At 33.2% G+C, this 21,292-nt stretch overlaps 3 protein-coding genes across 3 annotated transcripts; all 3 read right to left on the bottom strand.

Annotated features, from left to right (window-relative positions):
* Positions 1–4,186: 4,186 nt before the first annotated feature.
* On the bottom strand, positions 4,187–6,412 carry LOC136786020 (zinc finger protein 862-like). The gene is made up of 3 exons (XM_066747466.1): positions 5,032–6,412; positions 4,294–4,987; positions 4,187–4,202 (listed from the first exon to the last, which is right to left on the bottom strand). The coding sequence occupies exons 1-3, from the start codon at positions 6,410–6,412 to the stop codon at positions 4,187–4,189; spliced, it is 2,091 nt and encodes a 696-aa protein (XP_066603563.1).
* Positions 6,413–6,936: 524 nt separating this feature from the next.
* LOC136786011 (uncharacterized) lies at positions 6,937–11,616 on the bottom strand. Its single transcript, XM_066747454.1, has 8 exons — positions 11,337–11,616; positions 10,960–11,132; positions 8,217–10,315; positions 7,934–7,993; positions 7,385–7,454; positions 7,226–7,296; positions 7,076–7,145; positions 6,937–6,978 (listed from the first exon to the last, which is right to left on the bottom strand). Exons 1-8 carry the CDS (start codon positions 11,614–11,616, stop codon positions 6,937–6,939), a joined length of 2,865 nt encoding a protein of 954 aa, XP_066603551.1.
* Positions 11,617–20,635: 9,019 nt separating this feature from the next.
* LOC136786007 (uncharacterized) lies at positions 20,636–21,054 on the bottom strand. The gene is made up of 2 exons (XM_066747439.1): positions 21,028–21,054; positions 20,636–20,977 (listed from the first exon to the last, which is right to left on the bottom strand). The coding sequence occupies exons 1-2, from the start codon at positions 21,052–21,054 to the stop codon at positions 20,636–20,638; spliced, it is 369 nt and encodes a 122-aa protein (XP_066603536.1).
* Positions 21,055–21,292: the final 238 nt, after the last annotated feature.

Raw genomic sequence — 21,292 nt, 5'->3', positions numbered from 1 at the left:
AATCTCACAAGCTAATGCTCTCTCCAGGTACTTCGTAACTCAATGTTTATGTTATAGCATAGTATTCACATTAAGTTTCAAAAATATGAAATAACACATAGTGTAATCAGTACTATTATATGTGTACAATCCTCTAGTATAAATACTTTTATTTCGCCAACTAAGTGAGCACATAACTATTTTGATTCTTGAACAAATAAGCTCAACTACAAAATAATTAGATGAATGATTTATATAAGTACATATTTATATAAAATACAACGAAATTTAATTAATTTTAATTTAACTTTCATTACAAGTTACCCTCAGTACTGAAAATGCTTAATGAAGCGGGAAATACAAATGAAACATAAATAATAATTCAGTCATTAAATTATAAGGCATTCATGATTCAACAATTTGTCCTAGCGATATCCAGACATAAGAATCAAAGAATTTGTTATTTGTAATAGCGTTACTCCTAATAGATTTTGTAATACATCTCATCCTGTTCTCAAACTATCAATTTATTCTTGCTGTTTTCAAAACTCTCATCCGCATTTCAATGAACAGTTTAATTGAATTTCATTACTACATTCCTACCTATTAATTTTATGCCCTTTTTAAATAAAAAAATTCAGAAAAAGTTGTAAAATTATTTCTATGAGATTTCTTTATTGCCAAATACCATTAATATTATTATTGAATAATTCTTATGCTAAATTCTGACAGATAAGTATTCAAATGTGTAATTTATTATTATTTATTACATTATTAATTATAAATTACTATTCTCTTTTACCTAAGTAGGAAAATTAATTAACTGGCTGTTCTAAATTTCAAATCAGAGTCTTTATTGAAGCATGACTCGATTGAATCATTTGAATCGTATGACGTAACATACTCTCTGTGCATAGGTCGTCCAATAGCAAAACCGTAATGGTGACAAGCTCTACCTTGTCATTACGATTGGCGCGTGAATTTAAATATTATAAGCATCTATCGATGAGAGCTCAATATTTAGGAATTAAAACGGAAAACTAAATAATTGGAACTCAAGTTTAATTTTATCGAAGTATTTCACTTATCTTTTTATTGCTCATATTTTGCTTATTCCGCCGTTACGAATTTACAACCGTCTCGTTTTGGAAATCTCTCATCACACTAACTCATTCATCACCTCTCTCCAACACAGTGTGGCCAGATCGAGGACGATTTCTGTGCGCACAACTGTCAGTGAGAGCTGTGCGCACTCCGGACAGCGTGGTAGGGATAGAAACCGTCCTCGATCTGGCCACACTGTTCCAACATTCCCCGATAGTCCTACAGCTTCCGACTAATCAAGAGAGGGATCCCATCAAGTGGAAAATTTCGACGGAGCGTCTGTAAATTCGCTTACAATATTTTTATCCTACAGTTTTTAGGATTTGTTGTATGAATGATACTTCCTGATTACCTAGGTGGCGCTAGTGTTAAGAAAGTTACTAGATATATGTTATCTTTCTTTCGAATGTTACTCCTCTAGAATTGTTCTGTGTAAAGAAAAGAGAATAGAAATATGTATACAGGTTTGTTTTATTATGTATCCAACAGTTCATAATAAATATTCTTATATAATTATTTGTGACAATAAATTGATGACAATTAAATATAAATAAGAGGATTTGACGAAAAACAAACATTTATAATTCGTCTTCAGTCAACTCATAGGCTTCACAGAAGTGTGGGGTTCATCAATCAGATTTGCTTTTTTAACCGTCAACGGGTACACAGGGTAAAATTTACCCAATCGCAATTTCCCTCAAAGCTATATTTTAATATAGAGGAAAAAGAGGGTATTGCAAATCTATTGAAAAAATCAGTTATTAGGAGCTCTCCTATAAACATCTAAGACCGGCTACATTTTGATAACAGTATTTCATTTGCAAGGTAATAAAAAAATTGTGCGGGTAAAATTAACCCTGTGTACCCGTTGTGTCCCAATATTGGCAGACTTCCGGACAGCAAAAAGGTAAGCACTAATATACTATACTCATTACTAATCTTAAGATATATATTTACTTTTATTTATATTGATTCGTATATAGTTTAAAAGAAACAATGAGACGTTCTGTTAGACTAGCAGCCCAGTTAGCAGCTGCAGAAATGCAAAATGCTTGTACATCAGATGAAGAAATTTCTAATGCTAGCGACGTAGAATGTGATGAGGATATTACAATTGAACAAAGTGATAGTTGTTCAGAACAGAGCATTTCGGAGAGTGAATGGCCTACTACTTCAAAACCCAAGCGCGGTCGGCCGTCACTTCTCCGCGCAAAAAACTGCACATGGTCAGTTACACCTGTCTCGTCAACAACTATGTCTAAAAACTTAAGAAATTCAATTGATAGAGAGTCGATTATACCATCTCCAAAAGAGGCTGCTCTTCAAATAAAGTCACCCTTGGAAGCGTGGAGTCTTTTGATGTCCGAAAATATAATTGACAAAATCGTTAAATTTACTAATATTGAGCTTTTACGATATACTGCGGCAAATAATGTATCAGATCATATAGTTATCAAAACTATTGACAAAATTGAAATAAAAGCATTCTTTGGGTTGCTGTACTATTCAGGCCTATTTAAAGTAAATCGTACGGATATCGAAGATCTTTGGTCGGTTCATTCGTTATCATTATTTCGTGCTACAATGACGTACTGTAGATTCAAAATTATTTTGAGGTGTATTAGGTTTGACGATAAAGAAACCCGAAAAGAACGTCTGCAAAATGATAAATTTGCTCATATTCGAGAATGTTGGGATATGTTCATTTCTAATTGCAAAAATTATTACGAACCTGGGAAAAATGTTACAATAGATGAGCAACTATTATCATTTCGTGGTCGATGCTCATTCAAAATTTATATACCTTCAAAACCTGACAGGTATGGTTTGAAAATCGTTTCTATACACGATGCTGAAACACATTATATGTTTGATGCTTTACCGTATACTGGTACCGTTGTTAACAAAGAGCCAACTGAAAGTGTTCCAGCTTACTTCGTGCGAAAGTTATGTGAGAGTATCTCTGGTTCAAATCGGAATATTACTGCTGATAATTGGTTTACCAGTTTGCCAATTGTTGAAAAATTGTCTGATTCAAATCTAACATACGTCGGAACTATCCGCAAAAATAAACAGGAGATTCCTGAGTCATTCAAGCGCGCTCCTGCAGATAATTCAGATGCTCAATTTGCTTTTCGAAAAAATATGACTCTTCTTTCATATTATCCAAAAAAGAAAAACAAAAAGGTGGTTTTATTATTATCATCACTTCATAAAGATCGTGGAATTGACGCAGAAACAAATAAGCCCAACATCGTTGTTTTTTACAACAAAACTAAGGGAGGGGTGGATAGTTTTGACAAAAAATGTCACGATTATTCTGTTGCACGGCGAACTCAGCGATGGCCTCTACGATTTATGTACGGTATGCTAGACCAATGCAATGTAAACGCACATATTTTGCACAATTTCTGCGAGAACAATTCTATGCTTTCGCGAAAAAAATTTGTTCTAGAACTTGCTATGTCACTTGTTAAACCTCTCTTGACTTTGCGGTTAACACTTCCGACATTACGCATTTCCGTACGCAATTTAATTGAACAATTTATTCCAAATGAAGAACGCTTTGAGAATCAATTAATCGAAGACGAGCTTCCAACAAATTTACATGAAAAACCAAAGCGTTGTCAGCTTTGTCCCTATTCAAGTGATAGAAAATCGCGTGCCTTTTGTATACGTTGTCGTAAAACCATGTGCAAGGAACATGTGGCTAAGATTTGCACTATATGCGAAAAAAAATAATTATTTAAGGTTTTTTAATGTATAAGAACAGAAAAATTGTTTATTTTGTTAATTAATAATAACTTTTATTTTTTAAATGTTTATTAACTTTAAAAAGCACTTATAACTATTACTTGCTAATATATAGAAGATAATAATCTTATATAGAAGAAATAAAGTACCGTACAAATGATTCAAATTCTATCACTTTTTAAATTGTCATAAAAAATAAAAAAATTTTTATAATCGTAAAAAGATGTTAATTACTTTAAAGTATAGCTCTTTATCTTCAAAATAGTATATATATTTGTTAGTTTATTGTTTATCTTTACTAATAAAATATTACTTAGAACAGAAAAAGGTTTTTTAAAAACATATCGTTTTATTTTTCAGTAAATCTAAAAAAATTTCATAAATTTATAACGTTTTATGTTCTCATTATCTTCTTTAAACTATGGTAAGTAGTTTAAAAAAAAAATTCCAACATACATTAATTTGGAGCCGAGATATAAACGTTTGAATTTCGGTAAGGTAAAATTTACCCTGTGTACCCGTAACGTTACATTTTCAAAGTGTACCCGTTGAGGGTTAAAACTGTACATAGTTTGATTACAATTATTTATCATATCTGCATTCGGCTCAAACTTGGTGCAGCAACTATTAAGTTTAATACATTCGCATGCAGTCAAATTATTCGCTAATGTTTTAGTTATTAATTTGTTTCTACATTTTGTTTTGATTATATTTACTTTACTAAATAAGCGTTCGCATTCGGCATTAGAATGCGGCAAACAAAGTAGATTTAAAGCAAATTGTGACAAATTTTCAAATTTTGGCATGTCTATTTCATTGTTGAAATGTAATAATTTCTCCCAAAAAATGTCAGTTAACTTTTCTTTTTTAATATCAGATGGTAGTTCAACGATTTGCAGCAAACGCCATTCATCATCTACTGCTTGAGCAACGTAAGATTTATTATCTATTATGCGAGGAAACATTTCCATAATAGAAGCCAATGTAGGGACTCTTATATGAAAACATGCAGAAATAACGTTAGCAGGAAGAAAACATTCCAATTTTTTAAGACGTAAATCACTAAAATCAAAACGTTTATTTAGCTCTAGACCTGCTTCTTTTAAAAAGTTTATTGCGTTATTTATAAACGTCTCTACTTGATCCTTTTCTTTTATTATATCCGGTTTTTTAAATCATTAGCCACCTTTAAACCCAAATAAACTTGATTTTTCGGTAAAAAATAATTGTCATTTCCAGGATCTACATCCTGTATGTTTCTACCGCGCACATAAGACCTTTCCATAAACGTCTCCAAAATATCGATATACAATTCGGATACTTTTTTATACAGTGTTGGAACAATAACCTTATCCGATTGAAACAATAAATTAAACTTGGTAAATTTAGGTAGTACCCATTGCAGAAATAAGTAGTAGCACTTTATAAATGGATCATGTAAAGACTGGAATATTTCCTCAGCTGCTGACAAATGTTCTTGTAACCATTTTTCTGTAAAATATAATTTCAGTGGTTCCCATTGTTCTAACGTGCGACTTACCAATGCTTCTAATGAAAGCCATCGCGTGTGCGAGGCACGTAACATTTTGTGAAGATCAATTTCCAGAGAAATCTTATATTCTTTCAGATTGTGTTGACGCTTACTACTCAGTTTAAAAAAGTTGTAAATATTGCGTCCTAAATCTTCACAGCGCCGTGGCAATGTTCTACATGTATAGCTCGCACATAAATGAGCTGTGTGGCAAATACACTTTAAAATTGTTATTCCGGAATAATGGTTTCTAAATCTAGACGCCACGGAGTTCTTTGAACCCATCATAGTATTGCAACCGTCGGAACCAAAACCTATAACATTTTCTAACGAAACATTACAATTACAAAAAGAATTTACAATATTTGTGTATAATTGTTCAGCAGATTCGTTGCTGTCATTGTCCTTATAAATCTCAATCAAATCCCATAATGCGCAACGAACGCACTTTAAGTCATCATCGTAAAATCTGACAATTATACAAGCTATTTTCACTGTAGACACGTCAGTGCTTTCATTCGTAAGTATGCTAAATTTGCTTTTTTCTAATATTTTACATAGTGTCTTTTTATAAGCTGATGCTATCACTCCTGTTTGTGCAGTTAACTTGGTTCTGCCTAAATGCAAATTCTGACATATTTCAGAATCCGGGAAACAATGTTTTAACATAGGAGTACAATGGTTCGATGCTGCATATGGTACGTAATGCTCCAAAAAGAAACTCGTTAAAATTAATTCTGCTCTCGTAACACTGTCTTTCAAGTTTGAAGATTCAGTTTCTGTTTCTGCATCTGCTCGTGTATTTCCCGTGTTCTTTTGATTTCTTAATTCGTCTAAATGCCTTTTGCTTCTCGCGTGACTTTGGATTGTGTGTAATTGGGCACCAATGGACTTTTGGCATATAGAGCAGTGTGCTTTCGTGTTAGAAACATCAGGTTTCAGCCAATTTTCGAACTCAGGGTTACTTTCCCATTCTTTTCTATATTTTTGAATCCTGGATTTTTTCACGGCGTGTACCACTTCCTCTTCTGAATCAATTTCCATTTTTGCTGTAATTAAGAATAAATATATTAATTACAAAACCTAAATGTCCGTGAATTTTCAAGATTTACAAATTTACAAGATGGGTATTTTAAAATTACCATTTATTTAACTTTTGTATCCTCTATTTAATATTTATTTTATTTCAGGGGGAAACTTAAAAATGAGATTAGGATCGTAGAAAAATGTCCCATACTGTAACCAAGTGACTTAAAGACATCTTTTACACGTCTTTCGGTCAATTGAATGAATAAAAAATGTCTATAAGACAACTTTTATTCAAGTGTGCTGTATGGAGTGGTAGAAATGTCATTTTTCTACCTGAAAAAATTTTTTATTTAATATATTGTAGCTATTCTCAAGAACTTTCAAAAATCCTATTTGAAGAATCTATTTAATACAAGAGTGCTAAAAATATCAGCGATTTTCATCAGCATGCAACAGAAATTTGGCAAACGACCCACGTCATATTCCAAATTTGTATTACAGTTTTCGAAAAGCAGTAAATTTTATTTAATTTTTTTCAACTAAACAGCTTTATTCGAGTAGAAATTTCTTAGAGCTCTGCACTGCAAATGTTTAGTGCGTTATATAATGCACATAAATTTGTTATTTTATACAAAAAAATGTGTAATTGAAGGTAACTGTGTCACTCTACACACTAACATAAGCCCAATTAACGCGCTTATCCGTGTTAAAAATATTTAGCGTGTACAAAAAGAAAGTAAATTTATCCCTAATGTGTTAAACAACACACATAATGACATTTTACACTTTTGAGAAGTACACACTTTAAATATTTATAAAATTACATACATTTTAACGCGGATAAGTGTGTACACTACAAATTTTAATTGTGTTGTTTTGATGTAAATACACTGCAAACTCTAAGTGCGTTATATAATGCTCACAAATGTGTTATTTTACATAAAAAAATGTGTAATTGAAGGTAACTGTGTCACTCTACACACTAACATAAGCGCTATTAACGCGCTTATCTGTGTTAAAAATATTTAGCGTGTACAAAAAGAAAGTAAATTTATCCCTAATGTGTTAAACAACACACATAATGACATTTTACACACTTTTGAGAAGTACAGACTTTAAACATTTATAAAATTACACACATTTTAACGCGGATAAGTGCACTGCAAACTCTAAGTGCGTTATGTGGCACACGAGGATGTGTTATTTTATACACATTAATGTGTAATTGGTATTAAAAGTGTTACTTTACACACTAAAAATAACGAAAGTGACACGCTTATCTGTGTTAAAAAGTTTAGGTGTGTAAAAAATATCTTAGTTTTGAAACCAAATGTGTTGAACGACACACATATTAAAGGTTTACACCCTTTGAAGAAATACACACTTTAATATTTTCAGAAATTACACACTTATATGTGTTAAAAAGTGTGTAATTTCTGAAAATATTAAAGTGTGTATTTCTTCAAAGGGTGTAAACCTTTAATATGTGTGTCGTTCAACACATTTGGTTTCAAAACTAAGATATTTTTTACACACCTAAACTTTTTAACACAGATAAGCGTGTCACTTTCGTTATTTTTAGTGTGTAAAGTAATACTTTTAATACCAATTACACATTAATGTGTATAAAATAACACATCCTCGTGTGCCACATACCATATTTAAAATTTAGATTATAATAATTTATAGATGTAATTGTAATAAAGCGAATATGTGTAGGTATACATATATATATATATAATAAAATCCAAAAAATATTAATAACAATATACTGATTATTTATTTTTCTTAAATTTGTTACTTTTTATTATAGTTTTACCCATAAAATTCGGTACGCTCATGATACAATAGTGGAACATAAGTTTTGTTTAATATATTAAAGGAGGATAAATCATGTGGGAAAATTAAATCTTTGATGTTAGATACAATTTTTTCATTGTTTCCCGATTTAACAATATAATATGCATTTAATTTCGGTTCATACATAATTGTCTCTAGTAGAGAAATTAAAAGTAATTTTTTATAATTATAGATTAAAATTTCATCTATTTCTCCAAATACTGGCATGTTATCAACATTACTTTCTAACAATACAATACTTTTTGGAAGAAGCGTAGCTCCGTAAAATACGATTTTGGGTGTTTTTATCATTTGGCAGTTAGACCTTTCACTTTCCATAATAAAGTTATAAAAAAGATTTCGATAAGTATGGGCGTCCAGTGACACTGATTTTCCTGGCATCACTGTATCACCTTGGTATAAAAACTTTTTATTGGGCATACCATGGCAGGAATTAAGTTTGGAGCATAAACGAGCTTGATGTCTATAAGCTACAGTAAGTGCCACATTTTTGAAATTGCGTACGACTGGCATAAGATACTTGAAATAGGCATGATTACCTTCGAAACGAAAGCATGATTGTTGCCTTGAAGGTCCAAATAATCGAATATATCTTGGAATGTGAACCAGATAATGAAATTTAGGCACTAATGAGTTAGGGTACAAGTCTCTGAAAGTCGAAATAAACGATTCGATCATCAGAGTCAATATATCAATTGAAATAATGTGAACTTCAAATGCAAGACATAAATTTGTAATTTGCAATATCCGAGTGTAACAGGAAATATGCTCTTCTAAATCTGTGTCTTTGAAAGGAATGATCCATTCTCCAATGAGGAATGGCACAGTATGTGCCAATGCTAATAATTGAGCCGCTCTTTGGCGTAAAGTACTGGATGGTTCTAAATGATACGGTTCTATGAGAGCAGGCTTATCCTTTTTAAGATGCTTGAAATCAAACGCGGATAATTTTTCATTTAAATCTCGTATTGTAAATAGTTTCCGACTCTTGATGCAATACATTAAGTAATATCTAACAGCAATTTCTAGTGGGCCTTCAATCAATACATGCATGGCATCTTGAGGAAGACATGTTGTAATATCAAAGTGATCAATATCCATTAAAGGACTTCTGTTATTGACACCATAATATTTCTGCCAAAATGCTTTAGCTGGTGGTGATATTGTTGTGTCGTTTATAATATTTAGAATATTTTCATGACTTGTCATATTGCGTGGAATAAATTGGTGATCGCAAAGCCCTGACTTCCACGTTTGATTTGTTGCTGTGCAAGATCGACAAAGTCCATATGCTGCCGTTGATTCTTTAAATCCACCTAGCACTGCCAATGCCGGAGTATCTCCAGCGCAGAATAATAGTGAACCCTTATAATTTTTGGTTTTTCCTCCGCCAATATCAATAGTAATCCCACTAGTTTGTAAAATACGAATGTCGTTAATAAAAGGTTTAAGAAGTTTAGCTAAAGCACCCGATTTCTTTAAATACTCGGTCTTTACTACGGCATATAATTGGACTACATCCAGCGATGAACGCACTGTAGGGTGAATGTTAGCTAAAGTCCAATAAAACATCGATTGCTTGTGAGCTTTTGCGTTAGCACCAACTATATTAGTCATAGTCAAGTCATCGTAATAAAATATTATTGCTAAAGCGTTTTCGTTTTTAGAAAAAACACTATTTTCTTGATAATACGATCCTTCTAAAACGGTACGCATAATTTGTCCACCGTGATAATTTCCGTGTATACTACTTCGTACCTGCTCATTATTCAACAGATTTTTTAAATTTTCTATTACAGATACTACTTGAGCATTGCATGTGGCTTTAACAATTTTTGGCGCTAAATTTTTCCTCTTTTTCCACTGTATACTTTTAGCAACAGCAACATTGACTGAAGGAACCATATTCAATTTCTCAATCAGAAATTCATCCAAGCTGCTCTTTGTTCGAACAGATGAAAATATTATAGAAGTAGGATATTCCTCTTTGAATATTGAATTGATGTCTTCATATTGTATGCTACAATTGCTCACATGTTGTTTTTTTTGTATTTGTTCCTATAAAAGCAGAAGAATAGCCATCAATAACTTCATTTTTTATGAAAAGAACTTAATAAATATTTAAATAGACAGTCTGCCAGATATAACGATGCAGGGCTTAGATGCAAGTAGACGCGGAACTCCGTAATTATAAAAGATTTACAATTTTGGTTTAGTATCTTTTCGAAACTTCTCCCTATTTAGATTCAGAGAGGCTTTAGCAAAAGTTTAATATTTTTTATAATTACAGAGATATATGTTGTTTAGCATATACAGTTGAGGTTATTATTAATTAATGCACTCCATATAGAGAAATGAAATACTATTCCATTAAGAAATAACTATATTTCATTTTATTATGTTTTGTAAAATTGGGAAAATTAGTAATTATATAAGAATTTGCAGCAATACATTTTATTTTATACTGACGCTACCCATACAGTATAAGTATGGAAGAATGGACATTTTTATATTTCTACAAAGATTACTGAGTTATAACATTAACAGTTATACTTCAACAATATTCCAGAAATGTGAGAATGTTAGTTCTTTCGTATATGAACTATGCGATTAGACTTATTCAAAGTAATACGGTACAATTAATAGAAAAATAAATCTAATTCAATTAAGAAGCTTTCTGTCCAAAGATCGAGCATATTTACCAATAATATGGATGTATAAATGTCTACTAAATTTGTAATGCCATCAATAATAGTTTCCATTGCTTTGACGGATATGTTACATTCTTCCCTTATGTGGATTACAAATTCTGCTGCACATTGTATTAAATATTCTTTTGCATCTATACTTGCAATGTCTGCATCAGCATTTGTTTCTATATAAATTAATATTGAAATGCAACAATATATAATTAGTATATGCTTTTCCTTAATATTTTTCCACATCGCACGCATTTCGGAACAAGCTGGAACATATGTTATTTGAAATATCGTTTGAACGTTATCTTAAATTTGCCGAATTAAAGATGTCTCATCTGGCTCCGAACGAGGCGTTCTATGTGCTACGACTATTCTCTTACCAGCATTGTCATTATCATTGTTGCATACTACTTCAGCATTGATGGAATTATATGAAATCATGTCTTGCAGATTAACTCTATGTTTTCTATATAGATGCTGGCGAAATGATTTCCATTTCTTGTATGTACAGCCGCATCCACTTTCCGTACATTTAATTTTAAACTTTGGATCGCTTGAATGATGGTGAACCATATGTGTCATTAATTGTTTATTCGTAGAGCATGAGTAATAACACATGCTGCAAGAAAATTGCAGCTCATCATTAATAGCGTTATTCATTATTTATAATTTAATAGGATGAGTCTGTATAACAGAGCCAAGAAATTTTGTTATTCTTTCCTTCTATATTTTATTATGCACCACCTTGATTGATTATTTTTAGATTATTATAAAATATAAATACAACGGTATTGCAACTTATCAATGGAAAGTAAATCCTCTATTACAGATTGAATTACTAATTTATATATGAACTTGTGTGTGAGTGTGTAGATGTGTAGCTATATGGCTACATTCAGTGTATGAAAGCTTCGGTAAGCGCGGCAAGAAAAACCAAATGAGATTGGTCAATCAGTTATTGCTCTTTAATTTTGGCCAATCACATCGAGTATTTTGAACTGCGCGCGCTTATAAATCAGAGCGCAATAGCCGCATTAGCTTACCTTGCAACTTGCAAGACGGTTATATTGTCCCCACTCTACATTCATTATTGACCAATAACGTGCGCAGAGTGAAGAGTTCATATGTCTATTATAGTTTCAAACTGAAAGTGTTTAGAGTGCAAGAAATTTGTAGAAGGAGTCATACTACATTCGTAGTTTCTACAAAAAATACACTCCAATATGAACAAAACAATATTTTGTTTAATTGATAATGAAAAGTTTATTAAACGTATAAATTTTACGACGGAACAAAATAAATGTGACAAAGAAATAGTGCAACACTGCTTAGACGAATTAAGAAAAACTGATACGGCTTTAAATGAGGCAATGCAAGATAAAAATGTAATATTTAAAATGAAAAACAAGAATAATGATTTATTACATGAAATTAATGAAAGCGACATAATAGAGGATAAAAGTGAATTGAATGTGGTCCTATTACCTCCAGATATTGAAAATTTATCGCAAAATTTGTCACAAATTTTATGTTCTGAAAAGGTATGTTACATAATATAGGCTAAAGAATATTGTGGGTTAACTTAAACATTAATTGCTTAAAGTGCTTGTAGAAAAGTTAAACATTTTGAATTTTTTAGACAAAATTTTGTGGTTTTTTGAAAGGTACGAAAAGAGCTTTCAGTAATAATTTCCAGGCTTTTATTAACTCTTGGTCCATTCATTGTTAAACCACTTTCAATGGTATACAGACACAATAATATTAATTTTTTAGCATTGGATTTGTTCTCTTTCGCTGTACTACTAAACTGATGCAAATTGTTAAAGTAAGAATGTGTCCGTGTACTATTTTCTTATTCTCATTAATTTTATTACCTCAGTGATACAGTGATTAAGCAAAGACTCATGCTAAATAAATAATATGCATGTACGCATATAACACATTAAAAGTATTCTCATAACTATTGAAGAAAATTTATAATAGCTTGGAAAACCTCATCAAAACTCTTTTAACCCTTCTTAAACCACAAAACTTTTGCTAATAACATCTAATCAGTTTTAACTGCTACCATATAACAGCCTTCTGAAAAATTATTGTTGATTTTAACAGTTCTGTCTTCAGTATGGAAGGAAATCAGGCCCTGAAATCTGTACTTCAGAAGACAATTCTAAGTCTTTCAAGAAACTGTCCAAAATCTGTTAAAAAAGCTACCGATGGACTTCTACAATAAAAATCTCAAAGCCAGATTTTCTTTCATGATAGAAAAGGAATAGTTCTGATCTGTAGCAAAATTTCAAATTGCTACTGGGTGCTAATGGTTAAACTGTATAAATAAGTTTGTAATGTTTTCATTTTTATGGTTTCGCATAGGTTGTAAAGAAGGATAATGGTCAATCGAAGCCAACTTTAATTCCACTTAATAAGTCATTGCCACCTTTGACTATAGATTTAAAAAAAAGGTTACAAGAAGATGGTATAACACCAAAAAACAGGAAGTATTTCATTGCATACTGGGGGTCTTATCTGTGGCATGAAACTAATGGTATACCCAAACGAAAGGACTACTCCAACCTAACGCAGCAGATTATTTCAGCTTACCCAACTCTAAAAGTGGGCGACGATGAATGTGTAACTATATAATCTTTTATTTCAATAATTTTTGTATCTAAATAGCACAAAAATTCGTAAAACATTCTATGAATATTTATACAACACAAAATCTTTTATAAACATTTGTAAAATATATTAGAAACTTTAGTGTTATTTGGTCAGTAGGATTTTGAAATTTTGCTGCAGAACCTAAACATTTTTTTTCCATTATGACTGAAAACAGAAAGGTTGGAAGTTGCATCAAATTTTCATAATGCCACTAAGGTGATATAATAATTTGTATTTACATAATTTTAAACAAATTGTAGAAATTGGTACAACTACTATTGAGTATCTGGATCCGGAATCATCGTAGGAACCTAAAAGTGACAAAAAGCTGTGCAACGAAGCGTGATTATAAAGGAAACAAAAAATTACCTACCAACAGGTCCACATTAATTCGTACCCATTCGTAAATATTTATCTTATAACATATTTAATTGAAATTACATTATTGCATTATATTGTTGTTTAATGTCATTATTAACCTCGTAAATGTCAGTGTTAAAGATTTTTATTTTTCTGCACTCTCTTATTGGCTTAAACTGCCAAAATATTGAAAATCTTCGGCGTAAATTTAATAAACGGATCGCATAAGTTTGAGGAAATGAATTGTGTTTATCTTTATAATACTTTGATTTATGCTACAATTGGCGCTATTAATATTTTCCGTAATTTCAAGTTTCTAGAAGAATTAAAATTGATTTTAACATTTAGTGACCAAAAATATCTGTTTTTAATTTAACCATAATTCTTATTAAAATTCAAAGATGAAGGAGGGAAACATATAATAGCATAACTTTTAGCATACACCTAATTACTATAAAGCTCAAAGCGCGGTTTATTTATTAAAATTTATCCTACTGTTTCATTGACTATCATAAAAAATTTTCAATATTTTGGTTATTTGAAACAATTTGAAAAATCAAATGTCATCGATGCGTTAGTTAAAAGCTTAAGAAATATGATTGAAATTAAATTATTTTATTTTTTAATATAGTACCGAAGATGTGGAAACAGATGTAGAATATAAGCTAAAAGAGCTTGAAAAGAAATACGTGAAGGGTACAAATGTATCACATGTTAAACATTTACTAAAAACAACGTTACAGAATCGTAGACCTTGGATAGTAAACGAAGCAGATCGAATCACTGACATAGTTAATAAATACCCCTCACTTGGAGATGATAAAATGGTATAAATTATAAATTGATATATATTTTTCTTCCTGATTATTTGTATCTACTTATCATTTGTTATAGATTTTGTACGAGTTTTCAAACTTAAAAAATTTAAAGAAAAAAGAGGTTTTTGACAGAATTGATTTAATGATTCATAAAGTAGTGTATCATTTGAAATTAGAAAATGATACTACGGAAATAAATAAGATGAAAGCAATGGAAGCTTTATATAACAAATTATTACTTATTAAGTTTAAATCCACTAAAAATAAACCTTTGTTTACAGTAAAAGAGGTATGTACATATTAAAAAAATAGACTAGCATTAAGAATTTATTTCGATTCATAATATTGTATTGAATTTGCAGGCAATGACTTCAACTAATTCACTTCTTTCTGCTAAATATGAAGCACCACGGGCAATTGTATATGTTTTTAGCAACGAGATCTCTAATGCTTACATAGTTGCGGACAAAGATGTAACAATTGAAATTCAAAAACCATGTGCAAATCGGATAATTGCTGTTTTATTTTCCACGTATTATGTGTGGAACCGTAGTTATCCACCAGCTTACTCAAATATTCTTCAGTTTCTTGAATATGAAATCTTGGGAACGAAGATCAACAGTAAAAATTTAAGTTTACTAAATTTAGTACATTGTTTAAAACAATAATTTAGGTGTGATTTATGTATTAATTCTTAACATATAATAAATCTTTGGTGTTTCATAATTTTCTAATTATTAAATTAAATTAATAACATTTTGTTACATTCTTATTACTATTATAGATTGATTTATTAGGATTGTTGTTTCATGGAGAGTTGTCTCGTGTACAGGGCGACCTATTTTAACATTTTCCAGCCAGTTATCGTCAAATCTAATGATTGTGTAACAAAATTAACAATAATTTTTAAAGCTTAGAGGATGCCATAATTTGATATTATTGTTTTCATTCTAGGCGGAGTGCTAAGAACATTTAAACATATATGTAATCGCCTGTGTTTTATGCAAATTCTTATAGTTTTACTTAAACGCCCTCCAAACTGCTTACAAATTTATCTTTTCATCCAGCGATTCACTTGATACACCGATTAAACGTTATAAACGGGTATGAGTATCATAGGTTTGTATGAGTAGTGTGCTGGCGCATACTACGCGGTCAAATACGCACCTATCTGTTGTTTCAAACCGAAGTCTTTAACAAATCACCGGATGAAGTGGCAAATTTGTAGTGTTTTGGAAAGGTTCCCGAGTAAATTACAAGAATATACAATACAAAATTTACATAATTCCATTTCAAGAAGAAAAGGGAAATTGACCTTCATATGTCCTTCACCATGTCTTCCAAGGTCAAACCAATGATACAAAATTATGGCCTTCTCTAAGTCAAAACTTTTGTTGGACATTTTCTTTTGTAAAGTTAATTAGTTTTTAAGATAATTGACTGAAAATAGCAAAATGTAAAAACGCCCTGTATTCGGTTTATATGCACAAGCCTACAATTTTAAGAAGAAAGCTTTTATGCCATTTTCAATATCGATAAAATTGGACAAAATTCCTGAGAGCATCTTGTTTGATTCAACGCTTTCTATTGGTTACCTTTGTTGTTCTGTTTTTCGCAATATAGTAATGTAATATTAAGATTAGGTTGCGATCTTACAATTTTAATGTTTGTCCATAAAAGGCTTGTGTGGAAATTAAAAAAATATAACATTTGGAAAATATCTGAAAATTAAAAACACACTTTCAGCATTTTACGCACTTATGTGTGTATAAAGACCTTAAATAAAAAGTAAAACATAAATTTTATTAGCAGCAAATAGCCGAGTGAGTAAAGCGTTGGACTTGTAACCATGAGGTCGCCGGTTCGAATCCCACCGAGGGTGTCTGCCTTTTTCAATAGGAAAAATGAATTAAACCATTTTCTAAGGTCTGTTCTCATTACATACACATATATATATTAGTAATATGTGAATATATATGTTGTAGTCATTGTAGTAGTGTGCGTGCCAAGTGAAATGTGTGTTAATGTACACGTATATATACTGTCAAGGTAAACCGAGATAGATTCAATAAAATAAATGAGATAGCTGCATATACATATGTACCACTACAGGTTCTCGCCTCAAATATAGTTGCTGTGTTGGCAAATCCTGGAATGAATTTATTTTGAGAAATATTTTTCGTTTCGAAATGTGTAAAACTACACACTTCATAGTGTGTTATAGAAATAACACACTTTAAAGTGCATAAAAAATTACTACAAAAAAATCACACGCTTATGGGCGTCAAAATATAACACATTTTATGTTTATTTCAAAGCGTGTAAAACTACACTTCTTAATGTGTTATGTAAATAACACCCTTTAAAGTGGATTAAAAATGACTACAAGAAATTCACACACTTATGTGCATCGAAATAACACATTTAGATTTTGCAGTGTGTACACTGCAAATCCTAAGTGTGTTATTTTAATGCCCATAAGCGTGTGATTTTCTTGTAGTCATTTTTGATCCACTTTAAAGTGTATTATTTCTATAACACGCTTTGAAATGTGTTGTTTAACACATTTAGAAATAAAGGATGTTCGTTAAAAATTTTGATCTCATGTTTACCAGAATAAGATAACTAACATATATTTGACACCTACTGGTGTATACGTATACACATGCGCATCTATCTTATTTATTTTACCACTTTCGCTATATGTGTAGGTTAACACACTACTTCACTTGACAGAGCGGCTCTATAATGGCGAAACCATATATATATATATTTATTTAAGTCATATATATGTATAAAGGGTTAGTACACATACCTTAGAATCCATTTTAATTAATTTCTCTTTCTGAAAAAGTCACATTATTTTCGGTAGGATTTGAACCTGCGATCTCAAGGCTACAAAACCCTGCATTTAACCCACTCGGCTATTTACACTGCAAACTCTAAGTGCGTTATATAATGCTCATAAATGTGTTATTTTACACACAAAAATGTGTAATTGAAGGTAACTGTTGTTACACTACAAAAAAATTTTTGGCGTACCCTTCGATATTCGTAAACGATAACTCGACCAAAATCTGAAACTTAAGTTGGGCGCCAGGTTCCCCAGGGAACCAACGATACTGTAATGTTACAAAATACTGTAATACTCGACTAATATTAACTCGAATAGAATCGCAAAGCGACAGTTAGCTCAGTTTTATAAAGAGTAGGATTCGGAAGCGGAGAGTGCGTGGATTCTTCTGGAACGCAAAGGATGTTTGGCGATTCAGGTTAATTGTTCCAAACGTTATAAATGTGATAACACAAATTTGTCATATATTTTCCTAATACTCTGAACTCTACAAAAGCGCTAAATTCGAAATCTTTCTATTCAATTTCCATACATTTCGGAAATATTACGGAAGTCGCGAGTATTCTTATAAGCTTGACTGGGAGGAAATAACCAACAATACTTTTCTCGACTTACTTAAGGCCCCTCTCAAGGCAGGTGTTTCTCCTGCGAACCTTATACGAAAAACGGAAAGCGAAAACTATACTTCCGAGGGACGAATCGGACGAAGTAGCTCCTTTCGGGGAGAATTCGACTTCGGGATTCTATCTCCTGCGGAAAACGAAAACGGAAGGATCGGGGACGAACGAATTAGCTCCTTTCGGGGAGAATTCACCTTCGGGCCCCATGATCTACGATACTTAAAACTAACGCGACTAAACGCAAAACTTCACGATATTTCCAGCCCAATCTCACTTAGTCAAATATCGCGAACTCCCGACCAAAATGAATCTTCACAATAGGATATAAAGCATCAATGTTCTTCACGATATACGATATCTTAAAATCTACCATTAAAAATCTATTTACAAATCGTCATATTTCCGTAACCGAATATCTATATGTTAATGAATTCTCTCGAATGATCCATAATTCTACTTCCGTCTACGAACCGGAATTACGTTTCTTCTCAATATACCCCCGCGCTTCGAGTAGGTAAACGACAATTAGTCGATTTAAGTTCGTACCAGGATTCTATGGGTCCTGTAGTCTCTCACGATCGCCAAGTAGGAATTCACGCTAACCTTTTAAGGCCGGAAACGGCAAAGTCGATGAGCAGGCGAAGCGACGAGCAGATCAGCGGGCAGGCGAAACGACGAGCAGGCAGGCAAGCAGGCGAAGCGACGAGCAGGCAGGCAAGCAGGCGAAGCGACGAGCATGCAGGCGAACAGGCGAAGCGACGAGCAGGCAGGCGAACAGGCCGGTCGACGAGCAGGCGAAGCGGCGAGCTGGATAGGCAGAGCGGCGAGCAGGTCGACGAGCAGGCGATCGAGCAGGCCGGCGAAACGACGAGCAGGCAAAGCGACGAGCAGGACAGGCAAGGCGGCAGGCAACACTTCCCGGTACTTCAAGATTAAACTCTTGTTCGTACTCGTTGAAGACCCAATCGCGCGTCCGCACTCTTCTTCGACAAGACTAGGTGTGTCTGTACTTCTCCAAGACTAGATAAGGTGTGTCGCAAAATTCGGAAGCCGTGATCCGCTAGATCTCGGTCTCTTACCCCCAGTTCATCATAACTCTCAATCTAATTGGCGGAGCTGGATCATCCGTTGGTACCACCAATTAAATTCAAGGTCTTACTTTCTCCGAAAATTCAACTTGAATTTTCGGTAGTTACTCAGGGTCAAAGTTCTTTCGTGATATTTAGCCCAGGACATATGGGCAAGTACCGTTGTGATACTTTTACGACCTGTCAATCACCGAGTCTTCTAGCTTAAGTCGGATGATTGCTAGGACGTTATCCAGGATTCTTTATTAGGGCCGTGATAATGTGGCCATAATATATATATTCAGACTCTATATGAAATCTTCTATATATGTTTGGCGAAACTGTACTATCCTAAAATAGTACAGGGTCACAACTCTACCCTCCCACGAAAAGAGACCGAATCGAGGTCGATAACACCTCAAGCATATATAAACGGTACTACTTAATGGTAGCTTGACTCAATGAAGGTACTCGGCTAAATCTGCAGCGCGATACTGAAAATTCTACGTGGATCTATCATAGTAGAATTTTGGAAACCGTCATATCCGGTACGAATTATTTACACGGTAATATGGCGGTAACTTAAGGCTAAAAGAACGTAAGCGGTATACACGGTACTGTAAAATATCTGCACAAAGTAAGCGTGATACGCATTATAATAATCTACACTATACGAAATTATTTACACGGTACTGTACGAAATCTGTAAAACGATATACACGATAAAGAAGATACTCCATACAAAACGTAAACTGAATCGGTATTAACGGTAGCGGTATACACGGTATGAAGCGAAATCTATACAACAATACGAAACGTAAGTTCACTGGAACTCAAAATCGTAAGCAGAATATACCTAAAGAAGAGAAAGTATGTACAAGGAACTATACGAGAATCTACACGTAACCAACACAATATACGGGTCGCGAATACTATTTCACGCAATTACGCTATCGAATCTCGAATAGTCACGAAAAAGGAAAAAAAAAAAAAAAAAAAGAAGCTCCAAAAGAAGAATTAATGTCTCGAAACTACCGCATTCTCAATACTGGATACCCGTGACTCTGGTAGAACCTGTAAACGGTAGCTACGGTAGGGAAAAGAAAACAATGATATTAAGTCCCGATCCACGAATCCGAAGTTGGTGAAGTTCCGAGAGGTCGTTGTGGCTGTCAGCGTCAAAAATAAAATGGAATGCAAAAGATATCAACAAAAATCCATATATTTATCATAGGCCCCTTAGGGGCATAATATACAGAGAAAGAAAGAGACAGAGAGAGAGAGAGATAGAAAGGGGAGGCCTTATCGGCGCTGGAAGGGCCCAGGTTCTCCGGACAGGTCCACAGGCGGCTGGTATCTCGGCCTACACCTAGGGCAGGTCCGCGTGGAATACCCGCGTCTCCCACAGCGGAAACAGAAAGCCCCTGTCCTAGGTCGGGGGCAATGAGAGTAATTGTGGCTAGAACAGCCACAATTAAAACATCCCCGTAATACGGGGGGCGGGGGGTCACGATAGATATAGGCAAGGACCTCCGCCTCCAATTCCGGCCAAACCTCTAGCATCTCCTTAATGTAGGAGAGGATCTCTCCCTTTGTGTCGGCTACCACGTCGCGGCGAGGGATCCGGAAGTCAGGACGAGACATCTAAAAAAAATTTAGCTGTGAATTCCAGCGCAATAGCGATAGAAAGAGACGGACATAACAGGAGGCGAGGACGACATTACTGGACATATAATTTCACATCGTTGACGTGGGTTTTGATCCGCGTTTTGGCCTCGACATGTTCGATTTCGATAACGGTAGGAGAACGAAAGTGAACGACACGATACGGTCCTTGATATCTATGGGCTAATTTTGCTGAGAAAAAGTTAATAGAAGAGGAAAGAGGTCGTGACTTTAGCAGGACGAGATCACCGATTTCCAATGGCCGTTCACGCCGACGTAAGTTATACTTTTGAG

Source organism: Prorops nasuta, unplaced genomic scaffold (genome assembly GCF_024137725.1).
Source record: "Prorops nasuta isolate Cenicafe-Biocafe unplaced genomic scaffold, Cenicafe_Pnas_1.2 PNAS00001, whole genome shotgun sequence".
Classification (NCBI taxonomy): Eukaryota; Metazoa; Arthropoda; class Insecta; order Hymenoptera; family Bethylidae; genus Prorops; species Prorops nasuta.
This window is presented reverse-complemented; position numbering and strand designations above follow the sequence as displayed.